The sequence below is a fragment of the Protopterus annectens genome, chromosome 3.part1, assembly GCF_019279795.1.
Source record: "Protopterus annectens isolate FY-2018-M chromosome 3.part1, PAN1.0, whole genome shotgun sequence".
NCBI lineage: Eukaryota > Metazoa > Chordata > Ceratodontiformes > Protopteridae > Protopterus > Protopterus annectens.
The window spans coordinates 630249349-630271536 of NC_056732.1; the positions used below are offsets into that span (position 1 = coordinate 630249349).

At 46.4% G+C, this 22188-nt stretch overlaps 1 protein-coding gene across 1 annotated transcript in view; it reads left to right on the plus strand.

The window, feature by feature from the left end:
- The window catches only part of LOC122797706 (biogenesis of lysosome-related organelles complex 1 subunit 4-like), a 181850-nt gene that overhangs the window by 28509 nt on the left and 131153 nt on the right, over positions 1-22188 (plus strand). Inside the window, exons 2-3 of the mRNA XM_044066240.1 lie at positions 5485-5623; positions 5702-5818. Of these exons, the coding sequence (XP_043922175.1) occupies positions 5485-5623; positions 5702-5818 (256 nt within the window). The remainder of the gene's footprint in view (positions 1-5484; positions 5624-5701; positions 5819-22188) is intronic.

The window sequence follows — 22188 nt, forward strand, 5'->3', positions numbered from 1 at the left end:
TCCTTGTGTGGTCCCCTGTTTTCAGAGGAGCCTTCAGAGTTCATGCCTGAAGAGCCCCCCACGAAAAAATTGTGCAAGAGGAAGCACGTAGCCTCTCCAAATGAGTCTGTCACCTCGGACACCGACCTCGATGATGCGGAAGGGTCCCCTAAGTCATCCTCTGATGATGTCTCATTCTCCGATATCCTGGAGATCTTGAGGCAGAGGGGCGACTGGCCATCCAAAACCCCTTCTGTGGAGGAGTCTGTCTTCCTCAAGTTCTTCTGAGCCCAACCCTCCACCTCCTGGGTGTCTCCACCCTTCGATGAGTTACTGGACCTTATTTGTCGAAGGGTGTGGGAACACCCTGATTCTGTGGAGCCAGTTCCTTCTCGCCCCAACAAGTTTTTATCCGCACCCCCTGGCAAGGAGTTTCTAACCAAGGGAGTTCCGGTTAATGCTATGGTGGTGGCGTCTGCCACCCAGCAAGATGTGGCAGAGACATCTACTTATCCATCCTCCTAACAAGGAGTCCAGGAGCATGGATATGTACGGGAAGCATACCCTGACGTCAGCGACCTTTACCCTGCGGTTGCTGAATTATTTATGTCACTTTACGAGGCTCCAAAGGGATCTCATAAAGGAGTTGGGAGATACCCTGTCGGGTAACGTGCCTGAGGCGTTGACGCAGTCTGTCAACACCCAGCTGTCTACCCTTTTGTCCATTGTTAACTCGTCCATGAGGTTCATATCGTATGCAGCCAAAGGGGTGGGTAGGACAGCGAGTTCAGACGTAGCCCTTAGGAGGCAAGCCTGGAGGCGCTTGTGTCACTTTGCGGAGGCGTTCAAGTCTTCCTTCACCGATGCTCCATTCGATGGGTCTTCACTCTTTGGACCCAAGGTGAAAGACACACTCACTAGATGTGAGCAGGAGGGTAAGACTTGGTCTGCCGTTGGGGCTCGTTTTTCGCTTCCCTCGAGACCTTATCCCAAGGCTCAGAGGGGAGGAAAGATGTGGTTCAGAAAGTCCCAAAAGTCTTTCCCTGCCCATCAGAGTGACCCCCCCCCTTCCAGAGGCAGAGGGGGGTGGATTATTCTGGAAGACGTCGCCCTAGAGGCGGCGGAAGCCCCCGCAACTCAGGAGACTGCAAATCCTTTCGTGGTTCCTCCTTCCAGCTTCCTTGAGGGACTGCCCGACTGTGTGTCTCCGCAGCCAGTCGCGGGTCAATTTTCGACTCATCCAAGGGCCTGGGGTTCCATCACTCAGGATCAGTGGGTGCTTCTCATCATCGCTGGAGGTTACACCATTCCCTTTATCTGTCCCCCTCCACCGTCAAGGAAAATCCCGGACGTGCCACCCAGTCAGCGGGATCAAGCAGCCATAGAGGTAGCAAAGCTGCTCGGAAAGGGAGTCATCCAGCCAGTCCCCGCAGACCAGACCGGATTAGGAACTTACTCAGTTATTTTTGGTGCCGAAAAGAACAGGGGACTTGAGACCTATTCTGGACCTCGGCCACCTAAACCGCTTCGTAAAGAAGTCCAAGTTCCAGATGGTCACGTTGCAATCCATTTTCCCATTGCTGGAAAAAGGAGTATGGATGTGCTCCATCGATCTCAAGGACGCCTATTATCACATCAAGATAAACAGGGCGTCCAGGATACATTTACACTTCCGCCTAGGAGCCAGTCACTTCCAGTTCCGTGCCCTGCCCTTTGTTCTCACCACAGCCCCCAGGGTGTTTACCAAATGTCTGGCAGTGGTGACGGCTCACCTGAGACGTCTGGGATTCCAGGTGTTTCTGTATCTAGATGACTGGCTCCTCACCGCCCCCACCAGGCATCTTCTTTTTCAAGCCGTGAGTGCTACCATAGAGTTGGAACATCTATTAGGAATTACATTCAACTGGGAAAAGTCTGTATTGCTGCCATCACAGCGTGTTGCCTTTAATTAGGCGCAGAGCTAGACTCTGTAGAGATGCGAGCATTCCTTCCAACAGAGAGGATAAAGATACTACAGGACCAAGGTCTAGCCTTACTACCCCGAAGGAAAGCCCCAGCCAGGATGGTCCTTCAGCTTTTGGGGTCGAAGGTGGCCGCCATTCTTCTGGTCCCTCTGGCAAGATTGCACATGCGAATTCTCCAATGGCTCCTGTCGACCCAGTGGTCATACCAAGATCTGCCCTTGTCCTACCCGATTCTCATCACGGAAATGTGCCGGCGAGATCTTCGTTGGTGGCTCCTCTCCTTCAACCTGAACCAGGGGAGACTCTTCTGCCCCCCCTCCCCCATTGCCACAGTGACCACGGACGCCTCCCAGATAGGGTGGGGGGGGGGCATTATCTGGGCAGGACGGTTCAAGGCACGTGGCAGAATCACAAAGCCCACTTACATATCAATGTTCTGGAAATGAGGACAGTGCTTCTAGCATTGCAGGCACTTCACAGCTCTCTTCCCAAAGGGTACCATCGCAATCTTCTCTGACAGTATGGCAGTAGTATGGTACCTGAACAAGCAGGGAGGAACCAGGTCTTATCCTCTTTGCAGAGAAGCCATGAGAGTTTGGAACTGGGCGATCGCTTCCCAGAAATTTCTAGTGGCAACGCACATTCCGGGGAAGTCCAATGTGATAGACAGGCTGAGCAGAGTTATTCTGATGCCTCACGAGTGGTCCCTGAATGACCATGTAGCGGCTCTGATCTTCTCCAAGTGGGGTTTCCCTGTTGTGACCTTTTCACCAGCCCCTGGAACGTGAAGTGCAGCAATTTCTTCTCCCTGATTCCCCCCCCAGGGGGAGTCACCCAGGGACGTTCTGGTCCACAATTGGCCCTCCTGTCTGCTCTATGCCTTCCCTTCTGGTCCCACTACCGCCAAAGGTGATTCAGAAGGCGAACTGCTTGGGAAGCAGCATGATTTTGATCGCACCACACTAGCCCCGACAAGTTTGGTTTCCTTTCCTTCAGAAGTATGCAGTGAAGGATCCTTGGATTCTGGACTCAGTTCCAGACCTCCTAACTCTTCAGTCAGGTCAGGCCCATCCATCACTGCGAACTCTCAAGCTAACTGCTTGGCTGCTCCACTTCCGACCTTAGTCAGACAGCATATCCTTTCGCCTGAGGTGGTCCGGATTCTGTAGTCTTCTTAGAGCTTCCACTAAGGAGATATATTCTAATAAATGGAAAAGGTTTGCCATTTGGGCCCAGCGGCACAACCTTGACCCTCTGACAGCCCCAGTGTCGGCAGTATTAGATTTTTTGGCAACTCTTTTTTTTAGACAAGGTTCCGCTGTCTCCACGCTTAAAGTCCAATTGGCAGCGATTTCTAATTATCATGTTGCCTTTGAGCCTTCACTCATGAGTCATAAGTTGTGTAAGGCCTTTAAGGGAGCTTGGTTGCTTCGCCCCCTGGTGTCGCAACCTGTTTTGCCATGGGATTTGAATGTAGTTTTAGAAGCCTTGATGTCTCATTCCTTCGAGCCGGCGGCCACTTGTGAGCAAAAGTTCTCATCTTGGAAGACTGCCTTCTTGGTAGCTATTACTTCAGCCAGAAGGGTTTTGGAGCTTCAAGCCCTTTCTGTTAAGCCCCCTTATCTGATCTTTCACAAGGATAGAGTATCTCTAAGACTAAACCCGTCATTTCTTCCGACAGTTTCTTCTGCTCTTTGTCTGCAGCAATCTATAGAGCTACCAGTTTTCTTTCCAAAATTTTCCAACAAGGCAGAATACAGACTTCATCAGCTGGATGTGCATAGACAACTGAGGTTTTACTTGGATAGGACACAGCAGCAGAGGAAATCAGACCAGTTGTTTTGTGGCCTTTGCAGATAACAGGATTGGCAAAGCAGTAACTAAGACCACTATCGCTAGGTGGATTAGGGATTGTGTTTCATTTATTTATGCATCAGCAGGAAGAAGGGACCTTCCATTTCCAGTTGCGCTTTCTACTAGGGCTATGGCAACTTCAGTGGCCTTCCACGCCAGACTGTCGGTGGATGAGATATGTGCAGCGGCCACTTGGGCTTCTCCACATACTTTTATTTCTCGTTACAAACTGGACGTGGCCTCTAGAGGTCGGGCGTCCTTTGGTTCCACAGTGCTCAGGAGTGTTTTCCAGTGAGCCTCCCAGGATCTAGGTGGTAGGGACGCTGTCCCATCAGTTATGAATGTAGACGAGATAGGATCGCATTACATCTTTTAGATTTGTACTTACCATAACGATAGATGTATGTGATCCATCTCGCCTACATTCTTACGTACCCACCCTCCTTCCCCCTACCTGTTGGATCTGGAGGAAACACTATTGTACTGTCGGAGTGGCACATGTGGGTGAGTTGTTGTGGGGAAAACAAGATCTGGGGGTTTGGGCATGGTGCATCCTGGGATAAGGAGGTTGGCCCAGCCAATGAGAGACTTCGTGCTAGTGTATCGGCTGAATTGGAGCTGATTCTCGGCTCCGAGCCCATCAGTTATGAATGTAGGCGAGATGAATCACATACATCTATCGATATGGTAAGTACATAACTAAAAGTTAAAGTAAATTCAGCTGTATAGTACAGTTGCCATCAATGATCACATTTCCTTTGTGGCCTACAAAATGCTCATGTACTACAATGTAAGGACTGAATCAGTCAGTGGGAATCTTATCATGGATCTGTGTATACCAGATATACATCCCCCTCTGGGGGATGGTAAATGTGTTTACACTTTACAAGAAACATATTTTCTGTCGTTTCTCTAAATGTCACAGAAATCTTTGATACTACGTTTAAGTTGTCTTAGCATATAAACTATTATAAATAACCAGCATTTTACAGCTTTGTCTTTTTTTTGTATCAGCTGTTGTGTTCCAGACATTAGCAAGATTAATTGCCCTTCTGAGACTGACAGTAGTACCTGACAAGGTAAACTGCAGATTTAACTGTATGTCATGCAGGCGGAGACGTATTCCTCTGCAAAGTATGTGGGAAATTAAGCAAAAAGCTTCTTTTGATTCCAATGCAAGGAAATAAAATTTGTAAAAAGCACAAGCAGGTTTCTGGTACCTGTTCAATACTGAATTATTGCAGGGACAAAATAAACCTAATGATTGAGTTAAAACTGTAGAGAAGGTGGTTTTCCTTTAAGTTATACATGTACCGCATCCTGTTAACTTCTCTTTCAGCAACAGTTTACCACAGAATTAATGTTTTAGTGCGTCTGGTACAACCATTTAGTTAAGTAGAAAGGCTTACAGTTATCAATGTGACCCCACTGGAGGAAGATTTTTGTTGTGGTGGAAACGTTGGAGCAATCTTGTTTCTTCCACTTTTGTGTTTGTTGATATTCTGCTGTTTGAAATGAATACTTGAATAAGTTGTATGTAGTGTACGTTTGCAGGTCCTAGAGGTTTATGATAGAAATGCAACTTTTTATTTAAAAAAAAAATGTGAAACTTTGTCAAACTGTAGTCCTTTACATTCTATGAAGTTAATTGTGTTGATTAATGGTCTTCATTTTTGTTGTGAAACAGTCCTTGCATCTTTAAGTGGAGGTTTTCTTTTTCACAGATTCGAAGTGATTCTTCTCAGGTAGTTAATGAAAACCTACCCGAGATTCTTGCCAAAGCATCAGAGATGAAGCAGATATACAAAAAGATTGATAAGTTAGAGGTATTTATTTATTTTTTTTATCTTAATTTAATTTCACATTTTCTTTATGGTGACTGGAGTTTGTGTTCTACTCTGTAGGCCTTTGTCAAAATGGTGGGAAACAGTGTAGCAATATTGGAAGAACAAGTCACTGAAGCTGAAACTGAAACAGGACCTTTTCCTACCACATTCAGAAAATTTATGCGTTCGATTAGTGTAAGTATTTTGATTTTAAATAATGTACTGATTTCCGTAGTAGACTGTTTATTTTTGAGAATGTGAATGTAAAAAGTGGTTGCTTGTCTGATGAGGAAAAAAAATCATAAACAGGTTATCTTTCTCTTTTTTTTATTGCTTTCTTGTCCTCCCAATGATAAAAGCATTAACAGTAATCTAAATGGAAATCCCTTTGAGTGAAAGTGATTGACTTGTGTAACTTTGCTGGTTTGTCAAGTTGTACTATTCTTTTAAGGGCTACAGACAACTTGTAATATTTGTTAGGTTACCACGTTTAGATTTTATGGAAGTGAAATTGCTCCTGTTATTTTCAGAGACATGAACAGTGTATGTATTAATGTACCATTAAAAACTTGTTGGCTGTTGAAAAACATTGGATGTTATGTGATCCTATCTCGCCTACATTCTGACTGATGGGTTCGGAGCCGATCCCTCGGCTCCGACTCGGCACGCTTATGCTATAGAGCGAGGCCTCTAATTGGCTGAGCTATCTTTATCCCAGGATGCACCACCACTAATCCCCCAGATCTCGTTTGCCGCTTACAGAGCTTGGACGTGGTCTCAACATTGGCTGGGCTAAGTACTATTAGGCTTTTTTCCTGTCAGTATTTGCTTCATTTAAAACCAAAAGCTGTTTTAATGGCTATTCTTTGTGTACGAGTGTTTTTTGTGGAAATTGGTTGAAATTTTCGTGTTTTTTCCTGTCAGAGAAGGTTCCCGTTTAAGTTAGAGGGGCCTTCCCCTGTGGTTACTGCTACCTTAGTAGTTGTGTGTGGGTCAAGTACCCGTTTAAGTTAGAGCGTCTTGACCCTCTTTTTCTCCCTTTCTCTTTCTCTTTCAATCTTGTGTGTAAAAAAAAAAAAAAAAGTTTTTTAATTTAAATATTTAACACTAATCCAGTGGCATATATATTTTGGTTCTTGTGTGTCAAACCCTTTGCTGTTTACTTGTGGTTATCTATTTTAGCCTGATTATGTCTAAAGAGCATAAACCCTCCGGGTTTAAAAAGTGCACGAGGTGTGGCTTCAAAATGTCCATTACGGATGACCACTCCTCGTGCGTCTATTGTCTAGGTGCAAAACATCTGCAAAGAATCGTGTAGTGTATGCCATGCGTTTTCTTCCAGAGTCCTCCAGGAGAGGAAAAACAAATTAATCCTCAAAGGATTAATTAAGCCTTCCTTCGAGGAGGCTTTATCTTCCTCTCCGTCTCCTTCTAAAAAGAGGAAAGCGTCGGCTCCGACCAGTCAGTCGGAACCGACTGCTAAGAAAACTAAGCAGACTTCTCCATCGGCTCCACGGACTTCGGAGCCAAGGTCGGAACGGTCTGCCTCGATGCCTCCAGCCTCGACCCCTCTGGTTTCGGAGCCGAGGTCTGGGGCATCGAGAGGCGGGTCACCCTCATCGGCTCCACTGATATTGGAGCCGATAAGGGTCATCGGCTCAGACTCTTCCCCCTCGGAGCCGAAGTCCTTATCGGCACCGAGGGAAATTTCCTTAAAAGTTTCCTCGGAGCCGATAATTGTTGAGTCATTTCGGAGCCGATCCCCGAGCCCTTCGGAGCCGATAGAGAAATCGGTTCGGGCCCGATCGGTATCCTCGAGATCATCCAAGATGTCCGATTCGGACATCGACAGGGTGCTCCTTCGACTCTTCCAGTCTCCGGTGTTCCAAAAGATGGTTTCGGCTCCAGCCCATTTGGCTTCGGAGCCGATGGTCCACCCCCCCTACTGTTTTTCCTCCTCCAACAGCTTTGTCACCGTTGGAGCAGGTGCTGGTGGAACCAGTGGAGGTGTTAGGGTCGGGCCCGACCCTTGCTCCTACTCCGGCTCTTGGGTCGGAGTTCAGTGCACGGACTTCTTCCTTCGGCCCTGGGGGGGAGGCTTCGGGATTGATGCTTTCGGTCCCAAGTCTCCCTCTTGGTGCGTCGGCGGCGGGAGTACCGTCCACTGTCGTGGCCACTGAGGGGGACCCTCCCAGGATTCTGGTGGTCCCGCCTTCAGGGCTATGAGGAGTGCTTTAGCCAAGTCTTCCTTGGCTACCTCCACAGTTTCCCCAGCTCCTTCCCTACATTTGGAGACTGGGTCGTTGGCAGTCCCCCTGTCCGTAGACAGCGGAGCCCCTGGGCCTCAGGTTACCCCCGCTGGGGTTTCTCCCCCTCCTGGAGGTCCTTCTGAAGCCTCTTCGGAGGAACCTCCCCGGAAGAGAACGTGCAAGAGTAAGCACGTTGACTCCCCTGACGAGTCTTTGACATCTGACACTGATCTCGATGATGCAGAGGGATCCCCCAAGTCGTCCTCGGATGATGTCTCCTTTGCAGACAACCTAGAAGCCCTAAAACAACGAGGCGGCTTGCAGTCCAAACCTCCCTCTGCTGATGAGTCGGTGTTCCTGAAGGCCTTCGGGGCTCAGCCCTCCGCCTCCTGCGTGTCTCCGCCCTTCGACGAGCTCTTGGATTTGATCTGTCGGCATGGGAACACCCAGACTCTGTGGAACCGGTGCCCGCCGTCCGAATAAATTTCTCGGCGCCCCGGATAGAGAGTTCCTTACGAAAGGTGTGGCTGTTGATGCTATTGTGGTGGCATCTTCTACCCAGCAAGATGTAGCAGAGGCTTACGTCCGTCCATCCTCCTAATAAGGAGTCTAGGAGCATGGATCGATGCAGCGCACCCTTAGTTCAGCGGCCTTTACACTGAGGTCTTTGAACTACCTGATGCACTTTACGAGATTTCAGAGGGATCTGATTAAGGAGCTATCCGATACCCTCTTGGGTAACCTGCCTGAGGAGCTGGCCCAGACGGTTGGATCTCAGCTGGCTACAATGTCGTCCATTTCGAACTCGTCCATGAGGCTCATTTCGTATGCGGCCGAAGGGGCGAGTAGAGCGGCAGGTACAGGCATTGCTCTACGGAGACGAGCCTGGCTCTGCCTGTGCCATTTCGTGGAGGCCTTTAAGTCTTCATTTGCCGACGCCTCCTTTGATGGGTCCTCCCTGTTTGGACCCAAGGTAAAAGACACACTTACCCGCTGTGAACAGGAGGGCAAGACTCTGACTGCCGTAGGGGCACGATTTTCCACTCCCTTTCGGCCTTATCCCAAGGCTAAAAGAGGAGGGAAGATGTGGTTCCGTAGATCTCAGAAGTCTTACCCCTCTCAGCAGGAAGGTTCCCCCTCCAGAGGCAGAGGAGGGGGAAATTCATCTGGAAGACGCCGTCCCAGAGGCGGCAGAGGCCCTCGCAACACTGGAGACCGCGAGTCCTTTCGTGGCTCTTCAGCCTTTCATAGTCCCTGAGGGATTGCCCGGCTGTGCTGCTCCGGAGCCAGTCGGGGCCGTTTTCCGAAGCACCTGAAGGCCTGGGAAGGGATCACTCAGGACCGATGGGTGCTTTGGATTATCGCCGGAGGTTACTCCATCCCATTCTCTCGCCCCCCCCCGTCCAAAAAAATCCCGGACCCGCCACCCAGTCAACGGGATACCGCAGCCTCAGAAATTTCAAAGCTGCTGCAAGGAGGGGTCACCGAACCGGTCCCCGCAGACCAGATCGGATTAGGGACTTACTCAAGATTCTTTTGGTGCCAAAAGACCGGGGACTTGAGGCCCATTTTGGACCTAAGCATCCTAAACCGTTCAGTCAGGAAGTCCAAGTTCCGAATGGTCACTCTACAAACCATTCTCCCATTGTTGGAGAAGGGTGTTTGGATGTGCTCCATAGATCTCAAGGACTCTGATTATCATATCAGAATACATCAAACGTCCAGGAGACATCTGCGCTTCAACCTAGGAGGCAGTCATTTTCAGTTCCGTGCGCTGCCCTTTGGCCTCACCACAGCCCCCAGGGTGTTCACCAAATGCTTGGCAGTAGTGACTGCTCACCTGAGAAGTCTAGGATTCCAGGTGTTTCCGTACCTAGACGACTGGCTCCTAACTGCCACCTCCAAGCATCTACTTCTGCGGAGCCTACAAGCCACTATATCACTGGGCAATTCCCTTGGAATCACCTTCAATTGGCCAAAGTCTGTGTTGCGGCCATCTCAAAGAATAAGATTCATAGGGGTAGAGATAGATTCAAGCCAGATGCGGGTCTATCTACCTACAGACAGAATTCAAACTATTCAAAATCAAGTTCGAGCCTTACTCCCCAGGTCCAAAGCCCCAGCCAGAATGGTCCTGCAGCTATTGGGATCCATGTCTGCCACGGTTCTGCTAGTTCCCTTGGCAAGGTTGCACATGAGAATCCTCCAGTGGCTTCTTTCAACTCGGTGGTCCTTTCAGGAACTCCCTCTCAATCACCTCATATGGATCACGGAATCTTGCAAACGGGACCTTCGCTGGTGGATAGTGTCCTCCAATTTGGATCAGGGACGACCCTTTGTTCTTCCTCCTCCGGCCACTTTGACCACGGACGCCTCCCAGATGGGGTGGGGGAGGCATTCCCTGGGCAGGTCAGTCCAAGGCAAATGGCACCCGGAAGAGACCCCTCTTCACATCAACATCCTAGAAATGAGGGCAGTACTCCTGTCCCTTCAAGCCCTTCACGATTATCTCCCTCAGGGCGTAATTGTTCACTCAGACAACATGTCAGTTGTCTGGTACCTGAACAAACAGGGAGGGACCAGATCCTATCCTCTTTGCAGAGAAGCCATGAGAGTTTGGGAATGGGCAGTCTCGACCAAACGCTTCCTAGTGGCTACTCACATACCGGGCAAGTCCAATGTCATAGCCAACAGGTTGAGCAGAACCATCCTCTCTCCTCACGAATGGTCTCTGAATATGACGGTTACAAGGCAGATTTTCAGCGAATGGGGAGTTCCGTGTTGCGACCTCTTCGCGACTCCTCTGAATGCGAAGTGCAAAGAATTTTTCTCCCTAACCCGGCTCCGGGAAGAGCCCCATGGACGCATTAGTCCATCCTTGGCCCACCGGCCTGCTTTATGCCTTCCCTCCAGTTCCTCTCCTCCCCAGGGTGATTCAAAAGGCATCTCTCTTAGGGAGCAAGATGATCTTAATTGCTCCTTACTGGCCTTGTCAAGTGTGGTTTCCCTATCTTCGGAAACATTCTCTGGAAGGTCCATAGTTCCTGGACCAGGTCCCAGACCTACTGATTCATCAGTCGGGTCTATTACACCAGTCCCTACATACCTTAAAATTGACGGCCTGGCTCCTCCTCTTCCGACGATAGTCAGGAGTCATACACTGGATCCAGATGTGCACATATTATCTTCAGCCCACAAGTCTGCTACAAAGAAACTGTATTCTAGCAAATGGAAAAGGTTTGCTATTTGGGCTCAACTCCGGGGCCTGGACCCCATTTCTACTCCCGTGGCAGAAGTACTAAAATTCCTGACCTCTCTTTTCAATCAAGGCTCTTCAGTTTCTACCATCAAAGTACAATTGGCAGCAATTTCTAATTTTCATGAATCCATAGACCCACCTTTAATGAGCAACAGATTGTGTAAGACCTTCTTGAAAGGTGCTGCTCTATTAAGACCTCCGATTTCTCATCCTGCACCTCCATGGGATCTCGATATAGTGTTGCGTGCCTTAACTTTTCCCTTTGAACCGGCAGCTACCTGTGATCTAAAGTTTCTATCATGGAAGACAGCCTTTCTAGTGGCGATTACTTCAGCCAGAAGGGTTTCAGAACTTCAAGCTTTGTCAGTGAAACCCCCGTACTTGGTTTTTCATACAGACAGGGTATCCCTCAGACCAAATCCTTCTTTTGTTCCTAAAGTTTGTTCTACTTTATGCTTGCAACAATCGTTAGAGCTTCCAGTTTTTTTCCCAAAATACTCCAATAAAGCGGAGTTTATTTTCCACACACTAGATGTCCACAGACAGTTACGTTTTTATTTAGATAGGACCAAACAATCGAGGAAAACAGATCAGTTGTTTGTATCCTTTGCAGAAAACAAATTGGGCAACGCTGTCACAAAGGTCACTATTGCCAAATGGATCAGGGACTGTATTACTCAAGCTTATATTTATTCTAACAAAGAGCTTATCACCTCTGTCAAGGCTCATTCTACAAGGGCTATGGCTACTTCGGTAGCATTTCATTCTAAGCTTGCTATTGGTGACATTTGTGCTGGCTACATGGTCTTCCCCGCACACCTTCATTTCCCACTACAAATTAGATGTGGCATCTAGAGGACGAGCTTCATTTGGTTCCACAGTGCTCAGGAGTGTTTTCCAATGAGCCACCCGGGATTTAGGTGCTAGGGACGCTGTCCCATCAGTCAGAATGTAGGCGAGATAGGATCACATAACATCTTTTAGTTATGTACTCACCATAACTTCAGATGTTTGGGATCCATCTCGCCTACATTCCTAATAACCCACCCTCCTTCCCCCTTCCTTGGATATCAGAGGATATCAGAAGGTCCGAATCCTGTTTCGTCTTGAAACATCTAACAATGTTATATAAACAAGCTGTGCATGTGTGCATGAATGCGGACAAACAAGATCTGGGGGATTAGTGGTGGTGTATCCTGGGATAAAGATAGCTCAGCCAATTAGAGGCCTCGCTCTATAGCATAAGCGTGCCGAGTCGGAGCCGAGGGATCGGCTCCGAACCCATCAGTCAGAATGTAGGCGAGATGGATCCCAAACATCTGAAGTTATGGTGAGTACATAACTAAAAGGTTCTTATTTGCAGGGGCACTTCAGTGTAATTTTTAAGCTAATTACTGATTTAAGTGGGCTCTGGCAACCAGCTGAATACTAAGCTGATTCAGCAGTTTTTATTTAATGGTAATTAGATCAGTGTAAGAATTACAATGATAAGTAATGTGCATGGTCTGGTGGTTCTGCAAAAAGACAGGCAGTCATACGTGACATTGGAGCCTGTAATGCTCTCATAAGGTGATGAAAACTCATTTCTGCTTTACATTCTTATCTTTGTTGAGTAATGTCTTTGTCTGCATGCTATCAGATGATCCTCGTGTTTTTAACCACTACACTGTGGAAGAGTAAGAGGTTGATAAACTTCTGTCTTTACTAAAAGGCATCTGCTTCTTCTGTCTCTGGAACCACATGTGGCTGTTTGGCTTCCCCTTCTGGCTCAGTGACTGTGTACTGCTATGCCTATGCTTAGCGGTAATCCTTGTTAAAATACATCAGTGTTGTTCCATTGTTGATATGTGCTTGGGTTGATGACATCCGTTATGTATTTCTGTCCAGTTACTCACTTTCCTTAATGGGAAGCTACTGGCTTATTCTTCAAATATTATTTTGAGAAATTAAAAAAAATATATAGCTTATTTTCTGAGTTGTTGACATCTGATAAATTTGTAGCTAACTAGGCTGCAGTTGCAGCATTTACGTGCTGTAGAAAGAGTTATGCAAGAAAAATGTGTGCGTCAGAAAAGCAGTTAATGTACATGAACCAGTACAGTAAGGGATTGATAATGTGCAAGTCTCCAGTTGTACATTTAGCACTTAATTGAAGGGGCTACTCACCTTTGTCTTCTCGACTGAAAATACCAGTACTTTTGCATTTGCTTATTTATTTTGAATAGATATAGCAAGCATTACAGCGCACAGCATTTTACAACTTTTCTAATGTTTGGAAATACCTGATTATGTATTTTGTTAATTTTCTTTTTTTATCGGGTACATGTTTAGTTTGTATACGTAGCCAGGCACATTCAACAACTGGAACGTCCACAGAGGTTCCTCACTAAAATGCAGACCACCTCAAAGCCCTGTCCCTGTTTTCTGTCTTGTTCAGGTGTTGGGGGGAGATCTGTGCCTGAAATACAAGGTATTGTCAGACCCCCCCACCCCTGATGAGATCTCCTGCATATCTGCAAAAACATCAGCACCAGAATTACCCATTTTGAAGACTTAAAACCTTGCCTGTGATATAAATAGGACCTGCTGGAAAGTCAGGTGTGTATCCTAGAGACTACCCCCTTCTCAAGAACAGGCTCCTTTCCCCCATCTGTGTGAAGCAGGGATGTATTTCCCTATCACTGTTGCAGTAATCCTTACATAAAGGATTTCCTGCCAATAATAGCCCAGCATCTCGCCAGAATACCAAAGCCTTTAGTATTTACAGGTGTCGTACATCACATTTATGCTCCTCACTCAAGGCATAGGGCATAAAAGTGACATATGGATGCACACACCTCAGAACTTGCCACCAGTCTGAATGCCATCATTGAACATCAGTCTGAATATTCTTCTGCGCTGATTACTGAGCTGTTTTCAGGTAAGTGCCCCATTGGGGTTCTTCCTTATTTTCTCTTTTATTTTAGCGTTAGTTTACATATCATCCAGAAAGGGAAGTGTCAGTGTGGGAGGAAGATTCTCTATAAAGATCATCAGAGACGGCGTCTCTTCTGACGACCATACGCAGTGTTCTACGTAGTTTTTGTCCCCAAGACCATATGTAGTCACCTATCCTTTTTGTCTGTTTGCCTGGAAAACCAACTACTAAAGTTGTTGGCACAAGGTGCTAAGGTGGAGTCTTCCTGTCCTGAGGGTTAGCCGTTGACTAAGAAAAAGGGCAAAAACTCTTGTCTGACTTTGCTCCAGTCCAGCCTCCCACGGATGCCTCTCAAGGTTTGTGAAAGCCTGAAGGATTGTCCAGTTGTTGCTCTGGATTCCTGTGCCATGACCCCATTGAAGGCAGGCTTGGATCCGACTTCTTGCACGTCATCATAGGCTTTTCAGATGTCTGCTCTAGATGTCGAGGGGAGAATCTTGGCTGATTTATATCTGAGGAACTGCAAGGGATTTGGCAGATTTTAGTACAAGTGGAGGTTCCTACTACGCATGTAGAATGTTGACAAGGGTCCTACCTTCCTAGGTTTTTTTGTGCAGATGTCCCACAGAAAAAGAAACAAAAAAAAACAAGCACATTTCTCCTGCAGTTCAAGAGAATCTCTGAGTAAAATCCTGCCATTCACATTGAGTATTTTATGCTCTCTGTCCCTGCCTCTCCCTGATCTTTTACATCCAAGGTCTCTTAAGAAGTGTAGGAATCTTTTGATGAGGATCTGAATTCTGGGGAAGTCATACACTTATCAGATTACTTCCCGTTTGGACTATGGGTCTGAGGAAGAGGATTCGATTAGTCTCGATTCTCCATTAGAAAAACTCTCCACTATATCATATATAATGAAATTTTTCAAGTGGGATTGTTCTCAGGTTTTTGATATCCGGAAGAGGTATTATGACCTAGCCGTATCAAGAGTAAGCCATCCATGTTTTGTTGGATCTATCCAATGAGGCTCCAAAGTCTTTGGATTCTGTCAAGCTGTCGTATCAGACCGTTCTTTCGGATCCCATTATTATTTTAGAGGGTTCAACTTCTGGATACTCCAGGAAGTCTGAGACAGGCATCCTAGTGAGAGGCTGATGGTGTTGGGGTATTTCCCCCCTTCTTGACAATGTCAAGGTCCCTGGCTGGCTTTGTTCCGCAGCCCTCTGATCAGAGTGGGCCTCACTTTGAGAGGTTGGTGCAGGTTTCCCAGGAGTGGGTTTGGGTCTGGATTTTTTTTTGGACCATTCTCATCCCTTGGGGACTTTGTCACTTGGCAGCTCTGGGCTGATATCATCTGGGGGCTTCGGCATCCCAGGTGGCTCTGGCCGCTGGATGTGGGGAGGGGCCTTCTGGACAGTAGAGAGGACCTTCTCCAGTCTAGTAGTTACCTCTCCTTCTCAAAGTCCTCCCCAGCCTTCCTCTGGATTGGGTGCTCAGGCCTCATCATCCATCCAGGGTCCTGCAAGATGTTCTTCGTGTTTCACTGTTGCAGTCATTACATTTGGGTAATCTGCTGGCAGGTTGCCCTCAGACGGCCTGATTAACCAGGTCTTGGGTCCTGCGTCGGTTGCTGTCCCTTCTTCCATGACATCAGGTAGTCAGGGGTATAAAACATGCAGCCGACTCCATTACATCAGTCTTTCTTGCCGCGCGGTGCCCGAAGCAGAAGCAGTTCGCAAGTGCTGGTCAGCCGACTCCTGAAATTTTCGGTTTCGAGTTTCAGTTTACCGAAGTCTTCAACTAAAAGCTAAGTACCCTGTTGGGGAAACTTTTTCTTGCTTCTTACCGATGTCAGTAAAAGATGTTAATTGTATTATTTGTGGGAAGCAAATACCTCATAAGGATTTTCATTTGTATTCCTTGCCTAGGCCCTGACTAAAACGTGCCTTGATGTCAGTTTTGTGCTAAATTTAATCAGCACACTAAACATCTGTATATTTTTGCTTCTAAATATTTTGTCTCAAGATTTAACTATCCAGAAATGTCGTCTATTAGCAATCCAACTACCAGAATACCTAAAAAACGCAAAGAAAAAGACCCGAGATCCAAAACTGATGATGAAGCTTCTCCTAAGCCAGTTACCGGTTCTCCAGTATTCAGTGAGGCGCTTTCACAGCCCCTGATACCCGCTACTTTTGATTTGCAGGCCTCTACTGAGACCCATTCGGAGTCCGGTATGCTCAGAGATACTTTAAGTATTGAACCCGTGGATGTCTCTACCTTAGATGGGTCCGGAGCCGCTGAACAAGCACCAGCTTCTGTGAGTGTTTTCAGGCCTAAAGATTTGTATATTAAACTGACGCCATCTTCAAAAACTATGGCCAAAATCTACTTCTATGTCTAAAAAAAACTACACTTGGGCCACGTGTACAGGCCCCAATGCCTAAAAAACAAATTATCAAAATGGCTGAGGATTTAATTACTTTGATCAGGGGTACCCATCCCCCTCCTGCTAAGAGGCCTAGACAAGGCACTGACTATGAATCTTCAGATCAGGTTTCTATTTCTTCTGATCAGGAATTCTCTGTTCCCACTTATGAGGACTCTGATGCAGAAGATTCCATCCCTTCAGCTTCTCCTCCTGAGGATTTTTCTTTTGGAGAAACTTTGTATACCTTAAGGGAACACTTTCATTGGGAGAGTCAGGGTTTCTCAGAATCTAACAAGAGACTTGGGGATTTCCTTCTTCCTCAGCATAGGCCTTTGGCTATACCTCCTGTTTTAGACATTGTTGATGATGTTTTCTCATAATCCAGTATGGCTCCTGATTCCCTGCCTCCAGATTCCCTGCCTCCAGCTCCTAGTAAGTCAGACAGATATTAAGGGTTCCTGACTCTCACAAATTCCTTTTTAAAAACCCTACTGCTGACCCTGAAACCATTTCTCAGGGTCCCAAGAGCGTTAAGGCTTCTACTGCTAAAACTCCTACCCCTTCTGACAGAGATTCCAGGGCACTGGATAGATGGGGTAAAAAGATTTACACGTCTGCAACCTTGGCAATCAGGGCTTTAAGCTGTCAATTACATATGCTTAAATGTCAACAGCATGTCATGGGTTTACTTAAACAGAAAATGATGTTGATTTCTGACTTTGTTGAAAATGAGCTTCAGGATTTTGTTGCATTCAGCTGAACAAGTTGGAAAACATACTTTGCAATGTGGTTTTGATTCCTTGGAGGCTTCTTGCAGGGCTGCAGTAACTGTATCTGTAATAAGAAGGCATGCTTGGCTCAAGGAGCAAAATCTGCCTGACCATGTTAAAGCAAAATTGTTGGATGCTCCTTTACAACAGGACAGTCTATTTGGTAATAAGGCAGAAGTTGTTTTGAAAAAGATGGAGGGTAAAGCTAAATCTATGCAAACTGTAAAATATTTCCTACAAGTGCAGCCACCCAGGTTCAGTAGGCACTGGCCTTTCCAGTACCCACCAGAGCCACTCAGGTCAAACCCAGGCATTCCAAAGGCTCCAGGTTTGTCACAAGGAACTTGTAGAACAAAGCGATGGGGTGCCTCCACCTCCAAATCTGGAAGTAACAAGGCACCTTCCTATGGTAAACAGTCTCAATGACTTTCCACTGCAATCACCAAGCACTTATCTTTTGGCCGCCCCTTTGGGGGGAAAACTGGCACTTAATGCACGAAACTGGCAACTAATTACCCAGGGCAAGTGGGTTTTAAATATAGTATCCCAGGGATACAGTTTTCATTTCCACACGTTGCCAATCCCAAACAGATGGCCAGATCTGCCTCCAAATCAGTGGGCAGAGGCCCAGAAACAAGTTAATATCCCTCATAAATATGGGGGCTATTCAACCAGTACCAGAAAAGGGACAAGGTTTTTATTAGACTTTTCCTGGTACCCAGAAAAGAAAAATCATGACGTCCAATTCTCGACTTATCCATTCTAAATACATTTCTGGACATTCCAAACTTCAAGATGCTGAGTCTACAACAGTTGCTACCTATGCTAGGCAAGGATGCCTGGATGGTAACTCTAGATTTAAAAGAGGCTTACCTGCATATCCCAATCAGGGAATCTTGCAGAAGCTAACTCCGGTTCAAAGCAGACTATTTGCATTACCAGTTCTCTGCACTGCCCTTTGGCTTCTCAACTGCGCTGAGGGTCTTCACAAAGTGCCTGGCACCAGTAAGAGATATCTGCTTGGATATCTGTTGTCTTACCGTTCTGCAAATATACAGAGATCAGTATATATTTTTCTGGTTTTATAATTTGCACTGTGATTCCTCACATCTCTGTTGAAACTGTCTTCCCCACCCCCCCCCTCCCTGTTCTTGGTTGTAGTTTAAATTTGGTGGCTTTTGCAGTGCCCGCCCCACTGTAGATTTGATCTAGGACACTCCCCCAGTCCCATCTCTTTACCGCATTCTACCTAATAAACCCTTTCTGCACTTGCTTTTAGTCCTTTTTAATGTAATTACATTTTTTCAAACTGTGTGGACTAATATTGCTGCATACTCCAAGTGTGCCAGCTTGCACTGCATGTGAATTGTTTTTACTACTGTTTTTGCTACTTTTCTGGGAAAAAAAAATTGTAAGCCTGTTTCCTACCTTTCCTGTAATTAGTGTTCCAGATACAGATTTGCTGTATCCAGGACTGTTTCTAAGCTTCTGAGCCCCCCCCAAGCCTTTCTGTGTTGGAGGGAAGCCTTCTAGCTTATCAGTGGGAGTGGTAAGCATTAGGTAACCTGTCTACCACATAGGGAGTGGTTCTGGCCTAGAATTTGTAGTTATTGGCCATTTGGGCGGTCTTCCATCTCTCTCAACTTTCTAATTTGAAGGCCTGCATTTGCACTTGTTTCTGTCCTGTAACTCCTGGGCCCATCTCATTTGCTCACTCACAATTTTTTTTTTTTTTTTTTTTTGGTATCTGCTTTTACTGTACTTGTGTTTCTTCCTACTTTATTTTGCTTTTGCGTCATCTTAAATGTACTCAGTTGTATTTATTACTGCTTGGTGTAACTCATTCTAAGCCTTTTAGTTTAAGCACTTGGGCTTCAGACCAGTTGTTTTACATTAAGAAGGTTTGTGGTCTGCACTGTAGTGGCAGAACAGGTAGCTTGCATTCTTCTAAGTTGGGAACTGCTGATTGAGGGCTCAGTGTCGGTTATTTCTAAAAGTGTATTAATTCTGGTTTAAGCACTTGGGCTTCAGGCCAGTTATTTTACATTAAGAGGGTTCGTGGTCTGCACTCTTGTGGGAGGAGAGGCTGGACTCTGCCCTTCTGAGCTGGGAATTTCTGGTTAAAGGCTTATAGTGTCTGCATGTTTGAACTGCTTCTTACTGAAATTGGTACACCTTGTTTGCTGTAGCATAGACTAGATCCAGGCCTGCTGAATCTAGCTTTGTTTGTATGCTTGTTTGCTTATTTCCCTGAAATGCTAGTTCCACCTAAAACACGGCTTTTCAGCGCTTCTGTGGATCCCTAGTGATATCTGCATTGCTTACTGTACTTATTTCCTTGTTTCACTTGAAAGAAAGTTACTGTTGGTCATTTTTACATTTAAGTTACCTGTAACACATTGCATTTAAGTTACCTGGCACTTGCTCACTAAAGCAATTATACAAGTCAGCACTAAAAAATTAAAAGCACTACACCCTCACAAATTCCCCTTGTGTACCTTGTTCCCCATTGGCCCTTTTTTTCAATTATAAAGGAATTCCCAATACTATTCTAGCATGTCCAAAGGTCAGTTGTCAATCTCCTCTCCGGTCCAGCTGGTGAATCTGGGAATTTTGAGGCAATGTTACAACTGCCTCGTACACAGGCAACCCTCTCCTCCTCCCAACAAATTCCAACACACGTGAGAGATGCAACCATGTAGCCAAACTGGAGGCTAAGCTCTCTCAACTCAGTACTGGTGTAACCAGTCAGGAGGAGAAGGAAACAACACTCGCTACAATTCCAGTCTCACATAGACTTACCACGACAGCAAACCAAACACATAAACACACACAAACATACTCGGAGGGTCTAAATAAAAATCTGCCTAAGCAGCAGAGACCTCCAAGGCAGACACTCGAGCAACCGCTACCCCAAAACAGAACACGTGCAACACATAGCTCACAAAGCCAGTGTGCCGAACAGTCACAGCCCTTAAGGCTAAACAACACACCTGATACACTTGTAATAGGTGACTCTCTTGTCAGGCACACTGACGTTCCGCTCACCAGGCTGAACAGGGAGAAGTTCACAGTGAGCTGCCTGTCGGGCACTAGGATCTGCCACATAACACAAGCACTCAGGTCACTCCAAGGCAAGTACAAATATGACTCAGTCATTGTCCATGCTGGTGTGAATGACCTGAGACGCACTCCCTGGACTACATGAAGAGAGACATACAGGAGCTCTCTGAGCATGTAGCCCAGGCTGGTATGACCCTGACCTTGAGTAGCATCTTACCCTCACCAAGAATGATGCCACAATATGAAGACAAGATGATCAATTTCAACAATTGGCTTAAGTATTGGTGTCATTCAAAGGGGATCTAATGCCTGTCAGCTTGGGATGATATGCACGACAAGCCACAATGCTTTGCTAGGGACGGCTTGCACCTGTCACCCCTGGGCTTTCGGATATTGGCAAAGGCTCTTGCCACCCCCATAGTGCCTTTTATAGGCAAGGCTCAAAAGACAAACCCACCTCCATAGGTATCACAAGGGATAAGAAACTAAGAGTAATGCTACTCAATGCTAGAAGTCTAAACCTCAAGATGCACGCACTCGAAACTCTCCTTAGCATGGAGAACATCGATATCTGTGCAGTAACAGAAACCTGGTTTAAGGCTCCTGAGAGCACCCCAGCACTACCAGGTTATACCTCATACCATGCTTTTCGGCCCCAAAACTTGGACAGAACCACAAAAGGAGGGGAGTATCAATATTCGTCAAAGATACCCATACCTCCAGGTTGGTGGCACAGCACGAAGCATCAGAGACTATCCATGTGCAACTAACAGTGGGTAAAACTGCCTTCCAGTTTATAACCTACTACAGACCACCCTCCCTAACCCAGGAACCCCACTCGGCCTTCCTGAGAACACTGGAAAATATGAACGTCTCTCCAAACACCATTATATTGGGCGACTTCAACTACCCAAACATAGACTGGGAGCATTACTGTAGCTCCAACACTCTAGCCCAAAGGTTCCTAGAATTTATAAACTCAAATGCTATGGAACAACTTGTTACCACTCCCACAAGAGGGGAAAACGTACTGGACCTGATCATCACCAACATGGGGACTCTATGCTCCAGACCAGGAGTGTATCCCTCACTGGTAAGATCAGACCATAAACTAATCTCACTGGATATTCACATCCCGACCCCACCCCCTGCCCAGAAAACCACAGTGAAAAACTTCTCTAAAGCAAATTTCACACTCCTCAAAACCGAGGTGGAATCCTTCAAAGCCCCCGGGCCTGTGGAAAATATGGCCCAGACCGCAGAATCCTTTATAAACGCATTCTATGAACACCTTCAGGAATGCATGGATCATGCAATCCCAAATAAAACCAAGACCCAATCCTCCAAAGGCAGACGTCCTGTCTGGTGGACCCCAGCCATAAATAAACTATACAATAGAAGGAGGAAGCTACTACATGATAGAGCAAAATCCCCAAAAGGGAAGGCATCTCTGATCAGTATTAGCAGAAAACTACAGGCACTCAAAAAATCGTCTAAGGCTTTCTTTAGTTATGTTAGGAACCTGGGTGGGAATTCCCAGATATGCTCAGAATTAGTCCAAAATGACAAAAAAATACACCTAACCCACAGACATTGCCAACATCCTAGCTGACAGGTTCAGTGCAACCCCCCCCCCCCCACCAAAAGGGCAAATATCTATCCCAGTAGAGTGCTGCCCCCCTGACATCTCAGATGCTCAGGTAAGAGCCGCCCTTTCCAAAGCAAAAAACACAGCTTCAATGGGACCAGACAGTGTCCCAGGCTGCGTCCTACATGAACTCCAAGAAGAGCTAAACCCAAACATAAAACTACTGATCTGAAGTAGGGACTTCATTTGTCAGCAACCTGTGGGTCTTGGATCTGATATCGGATCTGA